The sequence below is a fragment of the Pantherophis guttatus genome, chromosome 3, assembly GCF_059756535.1.
Source record: "Pantherophis guttatus breed Tessera chromosome 3, ASM5975653v1, whole genome shotgun sequence".
Lineage (NCBI taxonomy): Eukaryota > Metazoa > Chordata > Lepidosauria > Squamata > Colubridae > Pantherophis > Pantherophis guttatus.
The window spans coordinates 93,632,202-93,654,000 of NC_142065.1; the positions used below are offsets into that span (position 1 = coordinate 93,632,202).

Sequence of the window (21,799 nt, forward strand, 5' to 3'; positions counted from 1 at the left end):
GTTGGACAGATTCTTGAATGCAAGTGGTGTTTTTTTTTCCCTTCATAAGAATTGAAAGCACTGCCTGAAAAGCCAAAGTATTGTTTTATTTGTTTATGGTAATCATTGCAACACAAAGTTCAAAAATTTCTCGTGGAATCCTCTCTTAGCTCTTGGCAAGATCATATTCTTATTCCCGTAATACTGTCTTCTCCCAGAATCCTTGACAACAAACAAATATAAAATGAGGAAGGGATGGTAGTAGTTGGGAGAAATCCACTGAGATTGCCAAATTGCCGAACTGAGGTTTGGTAGTTCAGACATTGCCTGAACAGCTATGAAGAGCTGGCTACTCTTGGTTGCTGCTGTTCTTCTCTGGCCAGGCGGCTCTTCTCAAAATGGTAAGTTAAGAAGAAAAGAAATCAAGGGGTTACTAAGGAAAGCAGCTTCTGCTGCGTTCATCAAAGAAGCAATTTCTTTTAGCAAAAGCAAAGAGTTCCATTTTCCACCTGTGGCTTTCTGGAAATTTGTAATGGCAGATTCTTTAAGGATATCATAGACTTACAGTATAATTCCAATCCCCTTCTTAAATGCAAGATTTTTGAGCAACTGATTTGTGTATAGCAAAATACCTTGCATCAGTATTGTAAATTCACACCTGTTGTGAGGGACTTTGCTTCAGTTAATAAAAAAGAGGATAGGATGATAACCAAATGATAACTATGTCTAATAATGCTACTTTATGTTTAATGGTTTATTTTGCTTATAAACAAAAAAGATCCTCAAAAGTTGAAATGAACAGATGTAAAAATGAAATATTTATTTATTTTATTTATTTATAAAATTTGTAAAATTGTATATATTTATATTATATAAATATAATTTATATATCTACCATATTTCTACCATAATTTAACTAAGTACATGCTGTCAGTACGAATCTACATTTCCCCCCCAATTTTTCTCTCGTCTTTCTTCTAGATGAGGTGATTTTATGAGAGCCTCCATTATGCCTTGGGCTGCCCCTATAGCACATGATACATGCATAAAAACATTGATCATCTAGGAACCATAACCTGTTCCAAGGAGACCAGTCAGAAGTTTGAAATTTTAGAGATGTATTTCAGTTGTGTTTGCATCAGGATACATACAAAAGTAATTAGTATATATCTTAATTCACAGTGATGATATGAAGAAAAAGAGGGAAATATTCACATCTCAAGACATTGAAGCTAAGATTACATTTGCATTACATTCACACTAATTGAACCTTTGAGCAAATAATAATTAAATAAATAATTAATTATTTATCACTGTTTTTGGTTGTCTGACAGTTGCCTGGGCCGGGCTTTCTTCTTTTCCCTTTTTTAATCAATTGATTTATGTTTCTTATGTAGGGGGAAAAGTAAGAAAAGTATTGACCCTGTAAACGTAGATCGCAGAAGGTGTTCCTTTCCCAATAATTGTAAAATTAATAAACCATTTGTACAATAGGTAATGATTGCCATCTCGTATCAAGCTGTTACTTTCAAATTCGATAGCTGAAGGGTTAGAGATATTCTACAATTATTTTCTTCCCTGCTTCTGCCCACCATTGCTGTTTTGAATGAATATTTGTGCTCTCTACACTGTATAAACTCTCTCTCTCCCTCCCTCTCCCTCCCCCCTCTCTCCCCCTCAATATCTCACAATTGTATTCTACTATGCTCTATCTCTAAAAAAGATAAGGGAAGGGAAGGGAAGAACAAGGTGAGAGAATTATAGCCTATAGAATAAATTCTCAGCTGGCACCATTTAAACTAGATAAAAAGAAAGAAACTATAGGTAATAGACATTGAAAAATTAATAATAAGAAATGGATTTATTTCTCTGGGGAAAGAACTGTTGCCAGCTTTAACATTTTTGAGTCAGATATTGCTGAGGAAGTATATAGGGAAAGATGAGAGGGTGATTACAATTAACAAAAATTTATTGTTGAAAATCTAATATGTACAATATCAGAAAGATTCCTTCAGGACCACCCATGTTTAGCCACGGTAAGTACCGGCAAGGAGGAAATTCCAAAGAAAAACTTACAAAGAAGTTGCTTTGGGGGGGCAAGTTTGCTAGCCCTTCAACCTCTCTCTATCTCCCCATCCACAGAGTTGCTTAGGTTATGCTTCAGCAAGGGAAGGTTACATATTACAGGCAGTCCTTGAGTTATATCTTAATGGAGACTTTCCATCACAGTTATGCAACATGTTATGATCATAAAGTGGATCAGTCATGAGAGTGACTAGATTTTATAAATATGTTTGTGGTGGCCATTAAATGAATTATCACAGTCATTAAGTGAATATGTATTTGTTAAGTATACCAGTGGTTCGCCATTGGTGTGGTTTTGCAGTAAACCAGAAGTAAATGCTTTTTACTTACTTAGGTTTTCAGCAAAACTGTCATAAAACAGGGTCATGTGTATACGGGATGCTTCAATTGGCTGTAAATACAACCCAGTTGCCCAGCACCAATTTAATTTAATTTAATTTAATTTAATTTAATTTAATTTAATTTAATTTAATTTAATTTAATTTAATTTAATTTAATTTAATTTAATTTAATTTAATTTAATTTAATTTAATTTAATTTAATTTAATTTAATTTAATTTAATTTAATTTAATTTAATTTAATTTAATTTAATTTAATTTAATTTAATTTATCGCATTTCTATGCCACCCAACTCCCAAAGGACTCTGGGCGGCTTACAGCAAATATAATGCAAACAAGGAACATAGAAAAATTATTTAAAAACATTATAAAAACATTTTAAAAACATTAAAAGCCCATGCACACAATTCATGGCTGGATCTCGCAAGATTGCAACAGCGAGATCAACAACTCCAGGCCTGCTGGAAAAGCCAGGTCTTCACCACTTTCCAGAAGGCCAATAGGGTGGGGGCAGTCCAGATCTCAGGAGGTAACTGGTTCCAGAGAGCTGGGGCAGCGACAGAGAAGGACCTCCCCTGCGGGCCTGCCAGCCAGCACTATTTAGCTGACGGGACCCAAAGGAGACCAACTCTGTGAGATCTTATCAGTCGCTGGGAGCTATGTGGTAGAAGGCAGTCTCGAAGATAGCCTGGCGCTGAGCCATGTAGGGCTTTCAAAGGTAATAACCAACACCTTGAATTGAAACCAACACCAAAGTGCACTCATCTGACTGAAGCAGGGGGTGAGTGTTGACATTTTGAATCTGGATCATAAGCACTCCACAACTAAGTTCCTTGGCATTTCAAATGATCACTAAATTGAGGATTACTTATAGTTAAGTGTCCAGCAAGCATTGGTTTCTTAGTTAAGACAAAAGTGGGAAATAATTATCTAACTTGGGTTTGTTATCTCCAGTTCATGGGAAGTTCATGAGAGTAAATAGAAAAAGTGAGCTTGTCTAAGCAAATAAGATAATTTTATGTAAATATAATTTCAGCATGTGAAGAACCAGATGAGATTGACTTTGGGGAAATTGTGAGTGCTGAGAAAGCCAAGTATCTGGAAAATGACCGAGTGCAATACAGGTGCAACCCTGGCTATGTCTTGGAAGGACCTGAATGGATTCAGTGTAAGGGACAAAAATGGACACCTCATCTACCAAAATGCTTGGGTAAGGCATCATGCTTTTTTTTTTTTTACTAGTGTAGACCTGGGAGAAAATGCTGAATTCATCCAGTAGGAGAAGAATTGTAGCTGCCAAATTCTTTGAGAATTTGATTGAATTTGCATCCAGGTTTTCCCTTTGAAGACACAAACTGTGCTGGTGTCATCTTCTTCCATTTGAAAGCTAAAAAAAATTAAACTGTTCCAAACTGTTGAATGAGCAAGCAAAATAGTGGATATAACTAAATGATATTCAATTGGTAGCTTATTCAAGGATGCTGAGTAACTGCGGGATACAGTTACATCTGGTAACAGACTCAGTGGTTAATAAAATAGGAAAGTGAATTCTTTTGCTATGGAATTCAGCCAGCTAGAATGCTGTAGAAGGAAAACTTTTGAGTCTAGTAATTACAATTTATTCAGCACATTTACTCAGTTTCCTCCATGATCTTTCCATCTCTATTAATAATACAAAACTAGATCCCATCATCCTTGTAGCTGGTACAGTTGGGTAAATCATCACATTCTTACATCCTTTGTGCAAAAACTGTCTAGGAAATAACAAAAGCTCAGACAATTCAGCACAGTTTGTCAAGAGGTTATTCAGAGGACAAAATACTTCACTGAAACATTTCTGGCCAGGACTCAGATTTCTTTTATTTGACTGGTGCCTTGGTAGTGACTTTTCCTCCAGTTCCCCAAAGTTATTTCTTATGCTTGTTATGGATATTAGGATGTCATTAATTCAACAAACCCCTTCATGAATCACTGCTGTGTCATGGTAAAGGGGCTTGTAAAGCTCAAAAGCTATGAGCTAAGCCTTGTGGGGTCACCCAAGATGGACAGGTCATAGGAGAGTTCTGCCAAAATGTGGTCTACTTGAGAAGGAAATTGCCACCCACTCTGGTATCCTTGCCAATAAAACCACATGAACAGTACCAAAAGGCTAAACAATATGATGCTGGTAGTTGAGCTCTTTCAGTTGGATTGTGTCCAATATGCTACTGGGGAAGCGAGGAGGGCAATTGCAAGTAGCACAAGAAAGAATGAAGCAGCTGGGCCAAAGCTGAAATGACACTCAGTGGTGGATGTGTCTGGTGGTGAAAAGAAAGTCCAGTGCTGTAAGAACACTATTCCATAGGAATCTGGAATGTAAGATCTATGAATCAAAGTAACATGGATCTGGTTGAACATGAATGGGAAGATTGACAGCAACATCTTGGGAATCAGTGCAATTAAAGTGGATGAGAATGAAATTTTCCAATTTTAATAGAAAAACAATACAGGGATATAATCTCAAAAATGACAAAATGATCTTGGTTAGAATTCAAGGCAAAGCATTCAACATCATAGTAATTTAAATCTATGCCCCAACTACTGATGCTATAGAGCAGGGTGTCAAACTGGATTTCTTTGAGGGTCAGATCAGCATTGTAGTTTTCTGTGGGCCAGCAAGGGGGGGGGAAGTAGAGGAGAAACCAATTGGCAATTATCTCCCTTCAGAAGATCTACTTTCTTTTCTTTTCTATTTTTTTAGCACCCTGCAGTATCACAAGCCAACAGCTAGCAACAAAAAACTTGTTTGTATTTGGGAGTCAAAGAAAAGCTCGACTTATTCAGAGTAATCATAGCCTGCAATTTCAGTGTAATGAAGGATATGTCATTGTGGTTCCATCAGTCAGAAAGTGTGTTGACGGTTACATGGAGTTGCCTTTATGTATCTCTGGTAAGCATGCTGTCAGTATCATGGATTCTGTCAGTGATTTAATCTTCACTGAACTCTCTCACATCTTGGCTTAGAATTTTACTAGTGTAATCTAATTTTTAAAAAAATCTGAAGCACATCAGATAGGAGAAGGTTGTTCTGGCATTTCTCCAAACATACAAATTGTCTCTAAGGTTAAGTCTTAACCGAACTTCAGTTAAGAATTATGTTTCCTTGTAGTTGAAAATATGCATAATATTGGTAGGAATTTGTATCACAAATTGCAAAGGTTGTATCAAAATATGTTGATGTCATATTATTAAAAGAGAATTTAACTTGGAAAGTATTTGATGGTTAAATTAGCCTATAAATAGAAAGTATACTGTGCTATGCTCACAGAGCTGATGGATTATTTTTATGCTGATCAAGTTGAAGAGTTTAAAATTAAAATATTGGGTGCTTCATGAATTAACAGGTAAATTGTTAGCATGTTGTTTAAAGCAAGTGAGACAGCAACATAAAGTTTAAAATATCTACATATGATGGTATGAGAATTACAAATGCAATAGAATATACAATAGAACAGATACAATTACAGATCCAACAGAATGAGCGATAATACAACACTGATATTACTATTCAGTTATTTAATCATATCTATGTGTAATAATTTAAATGAAAGACCTTTACAGTCTTTATTAGAACATGATTATGTGTCAGCCTTGCAAAGTAGATCGTAGAGGATGTACCATCAGATGAGCTAATTCTACTGTTAAGGTAGGGTTACTTTAACAGAATCTTGCAATCCAAAAGTACATTCCTTCGCCCTGTGCCTTTTAGAGCCCATGAAACTGGGAGGGTCTCTTCTGAACCGCTTGCCCTGTCTATTCCTGGCATGGACTGAGTTGCCTTTTAAACTGATGGTTCCCTTGGTTGCATTTCTTCCCCTTTTCTCCCAAGGTCATTCCCACATACCATTACTTCATATATTTCTGTAGAGATCTTGGCAGTTATCTGAGTCAACATAAAGCAAAAAGTATTTTAACTTATAGCAAAACAAGAGAGAGAGAGGGGGGGGAGGGAGAGGGAGAGGGAGGGAGAGAGAGATTGTTCTAATAGGTTGTACCTGATTTTATTTGAAAAGTTGGACAGAATGTATAATAATGTTAAACCAATTTCTTTATAATTATTATTTTAAGGAATGTCAACAGTTTCAGCTTCAATTTCCTGCCCCAAAATTTAACAGTGTCAATATAATCAATTTAATCATATTTTATTGTTAATCAAATTGAATTTGAAACATATCAGAAATTTTAAAATACCTTTAAAGTTGAAAATGCTGATATTTCTGATTTATGCGATGAAGACTTGAAATATTTGATAATGGAGTATCAATTTATTTAAGACTTTAAAACATGATAAGTGTTTGTGTTAAGTGTAACTTGAGTTTGAAATGAATTTATGAAAGGATTTTCTTCTGAGCTTAGTGGAACATCTGAAAGACTATTTCAGGACGATTTCTGATTGTAGCTGAAATAGATTTTCTTTGTTGCTGGTGTAAGAAAGGTAAGGGCACATCAATTAATTTGATTTGATCACGGCCAATTTTGGTTTTCTTTTGGAAGAATCTTGTAATAAATCACCTGATCTGCTGGGAGTTTTTTAGTTTTTGTAAGGGTTTTAATTGGAGTATTTTAATTAACTAAAAATAATTTATTATTTTATTGTGCGATTATTTTATTTTTGTGAGCCGCCCCGAGTCCTTTGGGCTAAGGGAGGCATATAAATTTGATTAAATAAATAAATAAATAAATAAATAAATAGAAATACTGTATATGCAAATGTTTTCATCATTACACATGTTAAAGATGTGAATGCTATTTTACTATTTTGAATTACATTCTAAAATGAAGGCATCTAATACTTTCTTAGGAACTTGGGGTTATGTCATGCGTAGCCAAGAAAATTTGGAAAACTGCTATTACTTTAAATATCAAGAAGTGGATTAAAAAATGTATAACATCAATTTTTGAAAAGACCATTCTTTTCTGTAAAGAAAAATTGATATTGTAAAATTTTGTCATAGATTCCATAATAATGACAGATTTTGTTTAAATATAATTTGAAATTATATAATACATATAAGGGGTGTGCATGTATTATATAAATTACATACATACATACACACACACACATATAAATTATTTAGATCAGTTTAACCTGTTAATTCTTAGAGAAGAAATTCTAAGTTTATTTATTTATTCATCTTCATGCTTTCATATTTGATAGAAAGAGGGCAAAATTGCAGTGGTCCACCAAGAACTGAGAACGGAGACATTACTACTTTATCTGAGAAGCAGTACAGATCTGGCTCTTCAGTAGAATTCAAATGCCAAAGTTATTATGCCATGGAAGGCCAAAAAATATCTTTTTGTGATGATGGGACCTGGACAAAAGTACCCATTTGCCTTGGTAAGCGGAAAAGAAAGTCTTCATCTAATTTTCATGAGCATTTCTAATAATTAAGAATAATTGCTTTCTCTCTCTTATATAAAGAAGATTTAATTGATGTTTCCTGCAGCAGTCCTCCTTTATATACGATTTCAATTCTGTTAACTTGGGTGAAGTAGCTACTAGATGAAAGCTAAATCTAGGTAAATCTTGCAATAAGATAATATGATGCATTTCAATCCCGACAGCCTTCTCAAATAGGATTTGCTTTCTTTTTCACCTCAGATCCCTGTGTGATCCCCAGGACTGAATTGGAAAGCCAGAAAATAGAAGTTAAAGATGGAATAGATGTGCCTGAAAATATAGTTGTTCAACGTGGTCTTTCTATTGAGCTGACCTGTAGAACAGGATATGTCCTGGAAGCAAATTTTTCCCAATCAGCTTTTATAATTCAGTGTGATGGGACACCACCCGTGATTCCTAAATGCAAAGGTGACTCAAAAAGTTTAATTTTACAATTCTGCTATCACCAATCCAGGGCCAAAACACTTCAGTTTGAGTCTATTTATGATTAGAGCTAAAATAAGCTGCAATTATTTATGTGTTTTACTGGTAATTTTTATCCCATCTTGATGCATTCCCAGCTGGGCTGCACTTTTCTATTCTGAAAAGGCCCATTTGAAATTCTTGGGATGTAATTGAAATAGAACAATGTGAAAACTTTCAGATTGCTGAAGAGGAGTGGTGCAATGAAAGACACATCCATTGGTGGTTTAATGGCCAAGTTAGTGCAAAAACTGCACTCTTCAGATCCTCCCCCAAAGGTCTGTTGTATCATCAATGTAGGGGTAATCTGCACCAGTGGTGGGTTTCTACCGCTTCACCCCGGTTCCACCCACCCAGATTTTATCACGGATGCTCTGTGCATGCGCAGAAGCACCGCACGTGAGTGAAACAAGTTCACAGTTCCGAACCAGTAGGGAAGGTAAGTGAAAACCACTACTTATCTGCATGGCAATATTTTTATATCATTAAAAGATACAGTAATTGCTTTTGCTGATAGTAGACTCCATAGCTGAGCTATTGTTTCCATTTTTAAAGAATTTATAAACTACTAGCTGTACCCGGCCACGTGTTGCTGTGGCCCAGTCTGGTGCTTCCGCTGGGCTGAAAGAGCGAGGCTGAAGTTCCAAACTCTCCATGAACATTTGGTGGGCATGGCCCACTCGACGTCACTCACTTTCATCAGTCACATGACAGCCCCTGAGCCATGCTTACCTACCTGGTGATTAGGGCAGAGAACCGGTTGCTAAAAAACAATGGGAACCACAAAATCCTCCCTCTCTGTCTCCCCCCTTTATCTTTCTATGTCTCTCTCTCTCCCCCGTCTGTATCTCTCTATGTGTCTCTCTCTCTCTCCCTCTCTCTGTATCTCTATGTCTCTCTCTCTCCCCCCTCTCTCTGTATCTCTCTCTGTCTCTTTTTCTGTCCCACCCTCTCTCTCTGTATCTCTGTATGTATCTCTCTCTCCCCCCCGTCTCTCTGTATTTCTCTATGTCTCTCTCTCTCCCTCTTTCTCTGTTTATCTCTGTCTCTGGCCCGGCCTCTTCTGCATCCCCCACCATCACCCTTACCTTTTCAGGCCAGGCCTTCACAGCTCTCTGCACTAGAGCAGAATCTTGGGGGGGCCCTCTGTCCTCCCTACACAGAAGTTCTCTGGGGGCTCAACGGGGAGACACATAGCAGGGAAGAGAAGGGAAGGGAGGGAGGGAAGGGGTGTGGCGGGGGTTGGAGGCTGTTTTGGGGCTTCCCGCCCGAAGGAAGAAAGCGGCAAAGCCAGGAGCCATGTACACCCCACTGGATTCCTGCTGTGCAATTCTCCACCACCACCTGCAAAGGGCAGGGGAATGATTAAATCCCCCCCTCTTCCAGGCGAAATGAAGGAGGGCCGGCCATTCTCCCTCCTGGCCATTTTCACCCCCGAAGCCTCCCCGGAGCCCCTTTTCCGCCAGAGGCCGAAATTTTCATGTAGGCTCCATGAACTGCCAGAGCACCCATCTGGGAATCAAAGGTGGCGCTGGTCAAAGGTGACCCCGAGGCTCCACTTGCCTCCATCTCCTGCTCACCGACTGGATTCGCATAGCGCGGGTTAGCGGCTGGTCTTTCTGACCTCAGGGCCTGTGGTAGCGTTGGGCCAGGCACGATTCGGGCCAGGCGAGGGATGGAGGGTTCCCACTTAGCAGACCCAGGCAGCCTGGTTGCCAGGTGTTCTTTGGAGGGAGCCCCGAGAGCGGCTGGTGAGAGGGATGGGCAGCAGCGGTGGGTGAGGCTAGTTCGCGGGGTGGCCGGGGGAGGGGGAGGTCAGAGCCAGGCTCGGGCAGACTCCGGCCAGCCCTAGAAGTGCTGTGAGGGCTTCCTGGTGGGGAGCCAGCTGCCTACCTGCCGAGCCTGGTGGCAGGATATGGCCCTCGGGCATCTCTGCCTTCCAAATGTGCAGTTTCTTGGAAGCAATATGGAGAGTCTAAATATAAGGAGCAAAAATCTGTTGAGCGTAATCAGGGCTTGGAGGCTGCCATATTGGTTTTACGTCCAGCAGATGGCACTGTTTTTCAATGTTTTTCAATGTTTGTCAATATCTTTCAATGTTTTCCAATGTTTCAATGTTATTCATGTTTTTACCTGTCACAAGTGTGACATGTATATAAAATAGGTATATAAAAACATGCCCGTAGTCGAATGCAACGTTGTGTCAAAATTTGAAAGCAATCGGAGAAGAACTTTAGGAGATGTGCGGTTATGTACAAATGGACATTTACATTTTTATTTATATAGATTACCATACCAAAATCTAAATATCAATACCAACAGAAATTCCAACTCTATTTCTAACAAGACTATAGGGAATTCTTTAATTAGTGGGGGAAAATATTGCTGTGCTTCTAATTTTAGCACTAGCAGATTAGGGGATGTCTAGTGAAAGACAACTCACAATTTTAGTAGCCCAACCTCTCCCAGAACCAGTTATTCCACCACAGGCATTAGAAGAACTTCATGGAGATGTTTCTTTGTTTATTCATGCATGCTATTTCTGTACCATGTTGATTCTTATGGATTCTAGGCAGTTTACAGATATTAAAATAGCAATAAAATAATCAAAAATTTTAAAATTTAAAAATAGAGCCTTGGTAGTACAATGGTCTAAAGCACCCTGTTATTAAGACCAGCTGCCTGCAATTACTGCAGGTTTGAATCTCGCCAGGCTCAAGGTTGACTCAGCCTTCCATCCTTTCTAAGGTAGGTAAATTGAGGACCCAGTTGTGGGGGCAATAAACTGATTTTGTATAAATATACAAAAGGATGAAGGTTATTGCTTAGCGCATTGTAAGCCGCCCTGAGTCTCCAGAGAAGGGCGGCATATAAATCAATTTTTTTAAAAAAATTCAATAACATAATGACTAAGAATAAATCATAAGAAAAATGCACACATGTAGACCCAAATCTCTGTGGTCCTACACTCACTACTAGCTTCAAGAAAACCAGGAGAATGACTGCCATTCTCTACTTAGGGCAGCTGTTCCTAAGGAGGGGAGCTGCAAGGAGAAGATGTGATATCACTCCCTGACTAACCTGAAAGCTGGGAACTCTTGCCATCCAGGTTAAACAAACCCTGGTTATCTGGAAAACTCAATGTCATAGATGCCCCATACTCAAGCTATAAACAACTAATCATGACCAGAGGCACATTGGTAGCCACTGCAACTTTTGCAGCAATGATGTAATGTAGCAGATCTAAGAGTATATATTGAGCATACAGATATTGAATTCTAGACCAGTTGATGTTTTGATGGTATCCCTGGGGCAATGCCAGGAGGAGCTAATTAATTGTTTAATTACATGCCAAGAAGGCGGTATCCACTCTCAGAAATCACATAGATTGATAGTCTCCAGGGAATTTGTCCCACTCTATCCTTCAGGTCTTCCAGCAATGCATCCATCATCACCCTAATTGTCCATCTATATTGTTGTTGGTGATCCACTACCTGAGAGTTATCATGATGGATAGATGACTGCTCCTAGTTCTGAGCAGAATTTGAACAGAATGGGAAAAGGAACAAGCCCTGCAAGTTCCATTGCAAAGCATTTGAAGGCCTGATTTCTTTCCCCTGTTATTGTTAACTGAAACTGTAGCTTCAGGCAGGAGTAGAACCACTACAATGTGGAACCCCTAATGTGCAATCCTTGCAGGTGGTTGAAAACACTACTGGGATTGACCGTGGGACTGAATAGCAAGAAGAGAGATATCAAATTGTAGCTTTATATTTCAATTCAAAGCCAAAGTGAAGGGAAAGAATAATTATAGCAACTTGCTAAATTTATTTACAATCTTCCAAATAAATAGTAGCCAAGGGCCACTAAAAGTATTTTAAATCAAGTTGGTTGATTTCACACTACATTTTAGATACTAATTTGCAGTTTTAAATTAGTTAATGCCCATCAGTATGCATGACTGCTAATGAAAATGGTCTCATTGGATATTTTAAAAATAATAATGATACTGGGTTTTTTTTTGATAATAGAAATCAATGCCCATAATCTGATATGAGTGCATATTTCTTTTTTCAATATAAGATATGATTTATTTTCTTTAGAAATTACATGCAATTCTCCAAGAATATCAAATGGTTCTTTCCGACCTCAAAGAACTTTATACCATGATGGGGATCTAATTCGAATTCTGTGTGACAGTGGATTTACTTTTGAACCTGATAATGGAGAAAAGGTAATTGAGTGCACGAGAAACGGATGGTCACCTTCACCAAAATGTGTCAGTAAGTAGAACTTCCATGTATTGCTAAGACTTATAGAAGGGCTAAGATATTTAACTCTGTGGAAGTGTACTTTTTAACATTATTTCATATAATTTTCCAATTATTTTTGCCCAAGGGATTTATCTCACCCAGAACATTTTGGTAGATTTTACACTTTTATTTATTTATTTGTCAAGCACATATTAGATAGCATATATAAGTATAAACCTGATTATGAATACATGAAATGAATATGAATAAAAGTGGGCATTAGGACAGGGTCAGTAGGCACGTTGGTGCGCTTATGCACGCCTCTTACAGACCTCTTAGGAATGGGGTGAGGCCAACAGTAGAGGGTCTAAGGTTAAAGTTTTGGGGGTGTAGGGATGAAACCACAGAGTCAGGTAGTGCATTCCAGGAATTGACCACTCTGTTGCTGAAGTCGTATTTTCTGCAATTGAGTTTGGAGGGATTTACTTTAAGTTTGTATCTGTTGTGTGCTCATGTATTGTGGTTGAAGCTGAAGTAGTCATTGATACAATATCATTTCATGCACCTTAAAAAGATTCTTTCTTTTGAAATACATGTGGGATGTATGCAACAAAATGTGTTTCAACAAAATGTGGATCAGTGTTTATTAACTGCATGCAAATGTTGGGAGTCCCTTGGCATCGCCCCGAATTGGTAGCATCCTAGGGGACAATTGAACACTGTCATTTGTCTCCCTCTTTAATCCTCACTTGGTAGTATGCCTCCCTCAAGTCCAGTTTAGTGAAGATTTTCCCCCTTGCTAAATAACCTACCATGTTTTCCCCAAAATAAGGCTCGGTCTTATTTTCTTTTCGGTCCCAAAATAACCACCAGGTTTTATTTTCAGGAGATGTTTCACCCCCTTTCCTTAGGACCACTGCAGCCACACTTCCCACACCCTGACACCTGTCACACCACTGTAAGATGCCACAAGGCTCATAATGCCGCTGCTGCCACTTATGGCAGGATGTCACATGGCTCATCATGCTGGTTCTGCCACTCACGGCAGAAGGCTGCGTAGTGTGTTGTGTTGTTGTATGCATGACCATAATGAGACTCGCGGAATTCTGCCATGAGCAGCAGCACCAGCAGGACGACCAGCGAGCAGCTGCAGAAGAAGTTGGACAGTGGCATGACAGGTGTCAGGGCATGGGAAACCTGGTTGCAATGGTACTAAAGTAAGTGGTTATGGAGTGCATGGAGAAGCTCCACCCCCCCCACCCCTGCCATAGCTTGATTTTTACTCCTACGCCTTGCTCTACCTCGTACAACCAGATAGTAGGTGTTGCTTAATTAGGGCTTATTTTTGGGATTTGATTTATATTAGGCATAGATGTGAAAATCGGGCTGGGGCTTGTTTTCAGGGTAGGTTGTATTTTCAGGGACACATGTCTCTGAAAATTAGGGGGAGACACATAAGCAGTTCAGCTCCCTGTAATCTACATGAAACCTAAGGGACCCTTCTTTCTCTTCCTTGAAGAGTAGCGGGGCAGCCATTCTTGATTTCACTGGCTGAATGAACCCCCATTCCAGCTTCTTATCTATAAATGCTTGAAATGCATCTATCTCTTTGGGAGTCATCAAGTACATCTTTGGCTTGGACAGTTTAGCTCCCGGTATGACCTCTACTGCACAGTCAGTGGGTTGATGAGGTGGGAGCACATCTGACTCTATCTCACTAAAAACCTCAGCCAAGTCACAATATTCTGCCATAATTAGCAGTTCTTACCCATCTCCTCTTCTTAGTATATTCGCAGGTTCTGCTTTTACTTTCCTAACTTCAGGTGCAGGGCTGGTCCTCTGCACTTTCCATGGCCCTTGCCAATTAGAAGCTTTTTTCTGCATCCCCCGCCTATCTTTGTCCCAATCCACAGAAGGGTTCCACTTTTGCCACCATGCCAGGCCTAGGACCACGGCCTCAGTCATAGCCAGGGATTAAAATAAATTAAATAGTCTCCACGTAGTTCCCTGCCTTGAACTTCACTGGCTCAGTTAGGCAGGTAGCTGGCACACCACCTGTTATAGATTTCTCCAATTGGGAAAATATTATGGGTCACTTCAGCTCCCTCAGTCTCAGTCCAAGTCTCTACACCACCTGGGGGCTGACCACACACCTGGGACAAATCACACCTGACCAACTCACCATGGGCCAAATCTCTGCAGGGCAAGAATCACACTAACATCAAACAAATGGTGGAATAGAATAATTAAAGAAAGGATGCAAATAGAGGGACAAAATGAAATGTGAATGACAAAAATTAAAATTATTTTTAAAATTATTTTAAATAATTAAATTGAATTGTTGAATTATCCTGCAGTGAGTTAACCTGCAGGAAGTTGGCCATAGTGAGTTTGCTGCATCAAGTTTTATTTTTTATTTTTATTTTATTTATTTTGTCAAGCACATATTAGATAACAGATATAGATATAAACATGGTTATTAATACGTGAAATGGTTACAAATAAAAGGGGGACATTAGGACAGGGACGGTAGGCACATTGGTGCGCTTATGCAGGCCCCTTTTGTTGTCCCGTTCTGTAGATAAAGAGCTACTGCTTTTCCTCCAACAGCTTCCCAATCTCACAGAATAATAAAAGTGCTGGATAAAGTCATTTCCTTCCTCACAAATTCCTCTCTTGTTACCTCTCTAAGCTCTGACAGCCTTGTGTGACTGGTAGGTTTGGCAGAAGAATTGGGAGCTTTATATTAGGGTTCATTGGAACTCAGTAGAACAAGAAAATAAAGAATGTCATGATTATGAACAGAACAGAACAGAACATCAATTGATTAGTCTTGTGACCTTATCAATAAGATAAAAGAAAAATAAAACACATAATCTGGTTCCAGGATAAAATAGATTCCCTCTGTGTGTAAAGGGAAGTTCTCAAATGTGTTTAAAAAAAGGCTTCATTTTGAACAGCATGTTGGCAACAGTAGGATATTTGAAAAAAAGAAAAGAAAAGAAAAGAGGGATGCGTTTAGAGTTTCTCCTGGATGGGAGCCATTTGATCTTTTTCAAATCAATCAATTGCCTTTTGCAGTATAGAATCTGATTGAGAAATGGCTGCATTTCTGGATGCCCATTGTCATCTATCTTGGTATTCTTTGATTGCCTTTGAGGTAGTCCAGGTCAGGAAACTAACTCCACCAATTTGACTGGATCTTTATTGATATAGGCCAGTAATGGCTAACCATTTTGCCATCGTGTGCCGGGGGGGGGAGGTTCACACCCACACGTGTCCTCACCTGTAATTCTATGCACCCCGCCCTGCACATTCGCACGCAACCCCCTCTTCCACCCCCGCTTCTGGCACGTGATGGCCCGGTAGGCCCGTTTTTCTTTCTCACCTGGCATCTCACCTCTCTATGCATCTGGGGAGGGCGAAAACAGCCTTCCCCACCCCCTCAGAGATCAAATTACTCTTTACATTGTGTGGGCAAAGAAGGCTAGACTAAAATAACCAATGGAAGCATTATTGGAACTGATCAACATGTGAACAATGTTGTGACTTTAGCTGGCCTAATGTTGATGATATATTTTGTCATAATTTATTTTTGGCCTATATTCTATCTCTCTTGAATCATTTCAGAAAATTGAAGTCTTGTATCCTCTATCCATTTAGATGCAATGTGTCCCACACCCCCTATAGTTGAAAATGCTGAAATTATTGAAGATACAATGAAGAAGTACCTGAATGGCGAGAAAATAAATTATCAGTGTAATGATGGTTTTGATATACATGGATCAGCTGCTGTAACATGTAGACAAAATAACTGGTCACGCTTGCCAAGATGTGTAGGTAGGAATGTATGGTCTATATATATTTTTGCTGAGATTCACAAAATTCACATGGAGAGTACATTTTTTTAAAAAATCAGAAATTAAATATTATTAATCTGAACCATTCATCCAAGATGAGCTGATCCTGTGTTGTTGCTCTTAATTTTCCTGTTTGACAAATAGATAAGCCTGTGGACATTTTGATACACTCATAATTTTTCCACCCATCCCCAATTGCCCAACTTCCAACCCACAGTCCAGCATTCCCCCTCAGGTGGCCTGCAAAAAGGAGCAAAATATAGCCTTTAACTAGTCAGGAAAAAAAAATAAGTTACAACTTAATTGCAGGACTATTCTTCAGAATAATTAGAAAGGATGGGGAGACACTTGCCAATGGTAACTGGTATCTTGAGCTCTAGAGGGTAGAGACACTGAGAGCTGGGAGACAGGATGAAGCTGAACTTCCTCCAATTTGAAATGTTTTCTTTTCTGTTCAAGAAGAAATGCAGCTCAATACCCGTGGTAATATTTCCTCTGCTTCAGCATTTCCTAATCGGAGGGTGAGAGTGTCAGCCTAGATATCCAGTCTATGTGAGGTCATGGAAACACAGCATGAGGGACAGATTTTAGATTAGTACAATGTTTGTGTCTGGAAATATCACCTGTGGTTGACTTGCCTACCTTGAATGATCAAGTTTGACTGCATATTTATTTTTCCTCCGCTTCTACCCCATCACAATCTAGAGACTGTTAGCTGCTTATATAGAGTATAAAAACCAAATATAACATCCTCAGTATAATCAACTGTAAAAATAGTAAAGCAACAGAACGGACTAAGCAACCTTTATATTAATCTGTTCTCTCTCATCCAGATCTGATGGTTTCCAAACATCAGCAAAGGATATTGAGACTATCTTCCTCACTGCCTAGAGTAGAGGATCACATTTTTTTATTTATTTATTTATTTTATGTATTTATTTATTTTGTAAAGCATATATTAAATAACAGATACAAGTATAAACATGATTACAAATACATGAAATGGATAAGAATAAATGGGGACATTAGGACAGGGATGGTAGGCACATTGGTGCGCTTATGCAAACCCCTTACAGACCTCTTAGGAATGGGGTGAGGTCAACAGTAGACAGTCTATTTGCATCCATTGCTTTGATATCCAGCTTCATGACAGACTGATTGGAAGGGAAAAGGCCAGAATAGTTCATCATGCAGGGGTTCACTATATAGCTTCTTTTCTGCATGTAGTTCATAGAAGGATTTAAATTTCTTGCAGGATAATCTAGTTATTTATTTATTTACACAAACACAACACTGCCATTAATCTGTGGCTGATCAGATATCATGACAGTATTGATTGAAAGCACCCGGTTTCATTTCTTCAAGAGCAGTAGAAACAGGTGCTGTAGGAGGAAGAGGAGCTTCCTCTGTCTGTAGCCTCACACTCTCCTCACCTCAAAGGGAAGCACCCTCAAGCCTGTAGCATCACCCTTGTATTTTCTGTGCTATAGGATGTGAGTTGACAGTTTTGGTTTCATCATCATCATCATCATCATCATCATCATCATCATCATCATCATCATCATCATCACAACAACTTTATTGTCATTGTACGTGTATACACAGTATAACCATACAACGAAATTCACTTAACACCCAAAGACCATGTCCAACACACATAATAATCTCCAAACACACTCCCACCCACCACAATTCCCCATCCCTAAACCACCCAAACATCCACACAACAGACCAAGTAATGCTGTCCAACAGCTCTCTGATGGTGGCCCTTTAGTTCATTGTTGAGTGCAATTATAGCTCTGGGATTAAAAACTATTCAGAAGACGTGTGGTCTGATTTTAATTGTTCTATATCTTCTGTCAGAAGGCAACAGTCCAAAAAGATTGTAAGCAGGATGGGAAGAGTCTCTGAGAATGTTATGCAACTTCCTCAAACAGCAAGATTCAAAGATGTCGTCCAGGGCTGGTAGCTGCAGCCCGATGATATTCTGGGCAATTTTAATGATTCTCTGTAGGGCTTTTTTGTCCGCTACAGAGCTGCTCCCATACCATGCAAGAATATCGTATGTCAGGACACTCTCAATGGTGCTGCGATAGTAGGACAGAAGTAGATGCTGAGATAGATTTATCTTCCTGAGCATTTTTAGGAAGTACAGCCTCTTCGGTGTCTTCTTCACAAGCTTGTTAACATTCATAGTCCATGAGAGGTCCTTCGAGATATAAGTGCCCAGAAATTTAAAATTACCATCCCTCTCTACCTCCTCACCATTTATGTACAATGGTAAATGTACATCTCTCTTCCTCCTGAAGTCAATTATAAGTTCTTTAGTTTTTTTGGTGTTAAGTGTAAGATTATTTTCTTTATACCACAATGTCAGCCCTTGTATTTCCTTTCTGTAAACAGACTCGTTGTTCTTATTAATGAGCCCCACCACTGTTGTGTCATCCACAAATTTAATAATTGTGTTGGTGTTATACAATGGGGTGCAGTCATGTGTGTACAAGGAATAAAGGAAAGGGTTTAGCACACAATCCTGGGGAGCTCCTGTGCTTAGTATCAGAGTAGAGGAATGGTGAGATCCCATCCTTACTGACTGTGGCCTATCTGTCAGAAAATCCTTTATCCACAAACAAATCCTCTGATTTATACCCAAATTGGACATTTTAAGAAACAACCTGTTGGGTAAAATGGTGTTAAAGGCAGAGCTATAATCCACAAATAACAGCCTCGCATATGTCTCCTGTTGTTCCAAATGATTCAGTACAGTATGGACAACAATAGAAGCGGGAGCATGTTTTCAGACATTTGCTTTGGGAAAACCAAGTGCATTTTATTTGAATGGGACAATTTTTTATTTAAATTTTAGATGTAAGATGTTCTTCTCCCCATCGAATTCAAAATGGTCAGATTATTGGTGAAATAAAGGCAAAGTATTTGCCCCGGGAGAAGGTGCAGTATCGATGCTACACAGGTTATGCTCTTCTTGGATCTCCTTTCATTACATGTTCGAAGAATGGTTGGACAGAAATACCACGTTGTACAGGTATTTATGTGCAGATCTTCACTATGTAGAAATGAAGATAGAATTGGAAATGAATTTGCTTTTACTTCACTGTCTCTTTCATGTTATTTTGAAAAGGTTCTATCAGGCTTTTTCAATATTTTATTGCTAGAATTGTAAAATTTAATGTCCCTGTTGAACTGTGAAAGTACAATATATTTTCATTAACATTGTCCCTCTTCTACAAAAATTTGAATTTCTACTTATATAAATCTATTCAGTTCATTTCATAGCTAGAAGTCTTTTCTCATTTGAAAGAGTATGTGACTTTTGGAGCACAAACATGGATTTCTATTTCAAAATTAGCCTTTCCTTCTCAGTCCTATGATGTCATAGAACATAAAACTGGTTGTTATTTAAAAAATCTCATATATATTACATATATTACTTATGTTAACTTCTCCATCTGTTTTCACACTTATAGTCATCATTCTACCAAGATATGTAGATTGACCCATTTGCTTAATTTCTCCGTTTATTAAAAATTTTGTATTCTCCTTTCCCTTTCAAATTTAATCATTTGAGGGTTTCCTACATTGCTCCTCATTACACCATTCACATGACTAACATTCACTCAAATCATTTACATTCTCAGCCAACATAGTGACTTCACCCATAAATGAAATTATGTTCACATTCATGTCCCCAACCAATGCAAGCCTCCTTATAAGCACTTATTATACTTTTATAAAGGAATATATAATTATTACCCAACACCGTGTGTGTGTCTCACATATCCATGTCTAACGTCCTGCTTAGTTAAATGCTCCCTTGATTGTCATGCTTGCTTTCTCTCTAATACCTCTATTATCATATTCAGCAACCAACTTTCAACTCTACACAAAATCTTCCATAATTTCAAGCCAATTTTCCATTATTTCATAATTCACTTATTTTCCTCCAGGGTACCAAGGCCTAGTCAAATACTGTAACCACTTATCATTGAAAGCACATTTTAAAATTTCTCCTGATGTAGCATCAAATTTGCCCATCCCTACCATTTTTCATCATTTACTGCCTTTTTCTGACTTTTCTTTTGATGCTAATATCAGTAGCATTCAGTTCCATACCTTTCAATTCCATCCTTCAACTTATCCCTATTATTTGCATTATAACTTATATAATGGGAAGGAGGACTTGGGCGATCATCTTCAGGGCCATGTGGAGGAATTTGTGAAATATCTGATGGGAAAAGATGCTTGTATCTATTCTCAGTAGGAGACCAAACATAGAGCAGGTCCATGAGAGATTCCCAGGGAATGGGCTTACACAGGTATCTGGGAACAGGTTGATTCTGTTAGATCTGAAGAAGTGGACAGGGTCCTTAGAGCTGTCAGTGCAAGTGCCTGCCTATTAGATTCATATCCCTCCTAACTGGTGAAAACCTCCAGTGGTGATCAATGCATCACTGCAGAAGGGGGCATCCCTGGGATCTTTTAAGGAGACATTAGTCTGTTCCCTCCTTAGATGCTGTGGGTGACTGGATGGGGGACAATAGGCTTGAACCCTGGTAAGACTATGTTGCTATGGCTTGGAGCTTGGGATCTGGGAATTTAAAATCTTCAGTTCTGGATGAGGTTGGGGGTTACAACCTGTGGGTTCTTGTAGACTTACAATGCCTGCTCAATGGCACATGTAACATTTCTGTTACATGAGTTGCACTAGTTGCTGGTTTGCTTCCAGGTCCAATTTAATATGTTAGTTATCATCTTTAAAGGCCTTCATGGCACAGGGGACTATGTCACCCCAATGGGATTGACCCACCCCACTCACTCTGGCAAAAGGAACATGCTGCAAACCTCCTCAGTCAAGGAACTTTGCTAGCAGGATCTGGTAAATGATTTTTCTCTGCCATGCCTCCACAATCTGGAAAATCTTGCTGTTGGATGTGAGATATGCCCTCACCCTCTAGGCCTTCTGGATTTGCCTCAAGACCTCGGTCAGCCAATTGACTTGGGGCCATGATGGAGCTCTTTACACTGGAAGTGACTGGTGAACTAAGAAAGAAGGTTCTACCACTGTGATGCTTATGTACTAGTTCCTAGTTTTAATCAATCTCTATTAATTTTAATGTTTATAATTTTTTAATGTTTTTTCTATTCTTGCTTTTATTGTGTTGCAAGCCTCCCATCACTTCAATACTGAGATGGATAGCACAACATCCAGTACAACTACACAATTGATTTGTGCAGAGTTTGAACAGTTATTAATGGAAAATGGGTAATAAAAATAAGAACACCTTGTGGGGAGATGCCGTTTGTCCGAAAGCAATTGCTATTTGTTTAAATACAGATCTGACTTTAGGTATTAAGAAAG

The 21,799-nt window shown here is 38.7% G+C and overlaps 1 protein-coding gene across 1 annotated transcript; it reads left to right on the forward strand.

Moving 5' to 3' along the window:
- Positions 1 to 172: 172 nt before the first annotated feature.
- On the forward strand, positions 173 to 19,494 carry LOC148114670 (complement factor H-related protein 4-like). Its single transcript, XM_087890696.1, has 8 exons — positions 173 to 380; positions 3,441 to 3,614; positions 5,145 to 5,333; positions 7,602 to 7,784; positions 8,049 to 8,255; positions 12,413 to 12,592; positions 16,226 to 16,402; positions 19,289 to 19,494. The coding sequence occupies exons 1-8, from the start codon at positions 317 to 319 to the stop codon at positions 19,492 to 19,494; spliced, it is 1,380 nt and encodes a 459-aa protein (XP_087746822.1). The 5' UTR covers positions 173 to 316.
- The last annotated feature ends 2,305 nt before the right edge of the window (positions 19,495 to 21,799 follow it).

What these genes read in the sequence shown, in the direction of transcription:
- LOC148114670 (XM_087890696.1), top strand. Translation starts at nt 317, where the DNA reads ATGAAGAGCTGGCTACTCTTGGTTGCTGCTGTTCTTCTCTGGCCAGGC. An exon ending in AGGCGGCTCTTCTCAAAATG is followed by an intron (nt 381 to 3,440) that starts GTAAGTTAAGAA and finishes ATATAATTTCAG; the next exon opens with CATGTGAAGAACCAGATGAG. An exon ending in TCATCTACCAAAATGCTTGG is followed by an intron (nt 3,615 to 5,144) that starts GTAAGGCATCAT and finishes CTATTTTTTTAG; the next exon opens with CACCCTGCAGTATCACAAGC.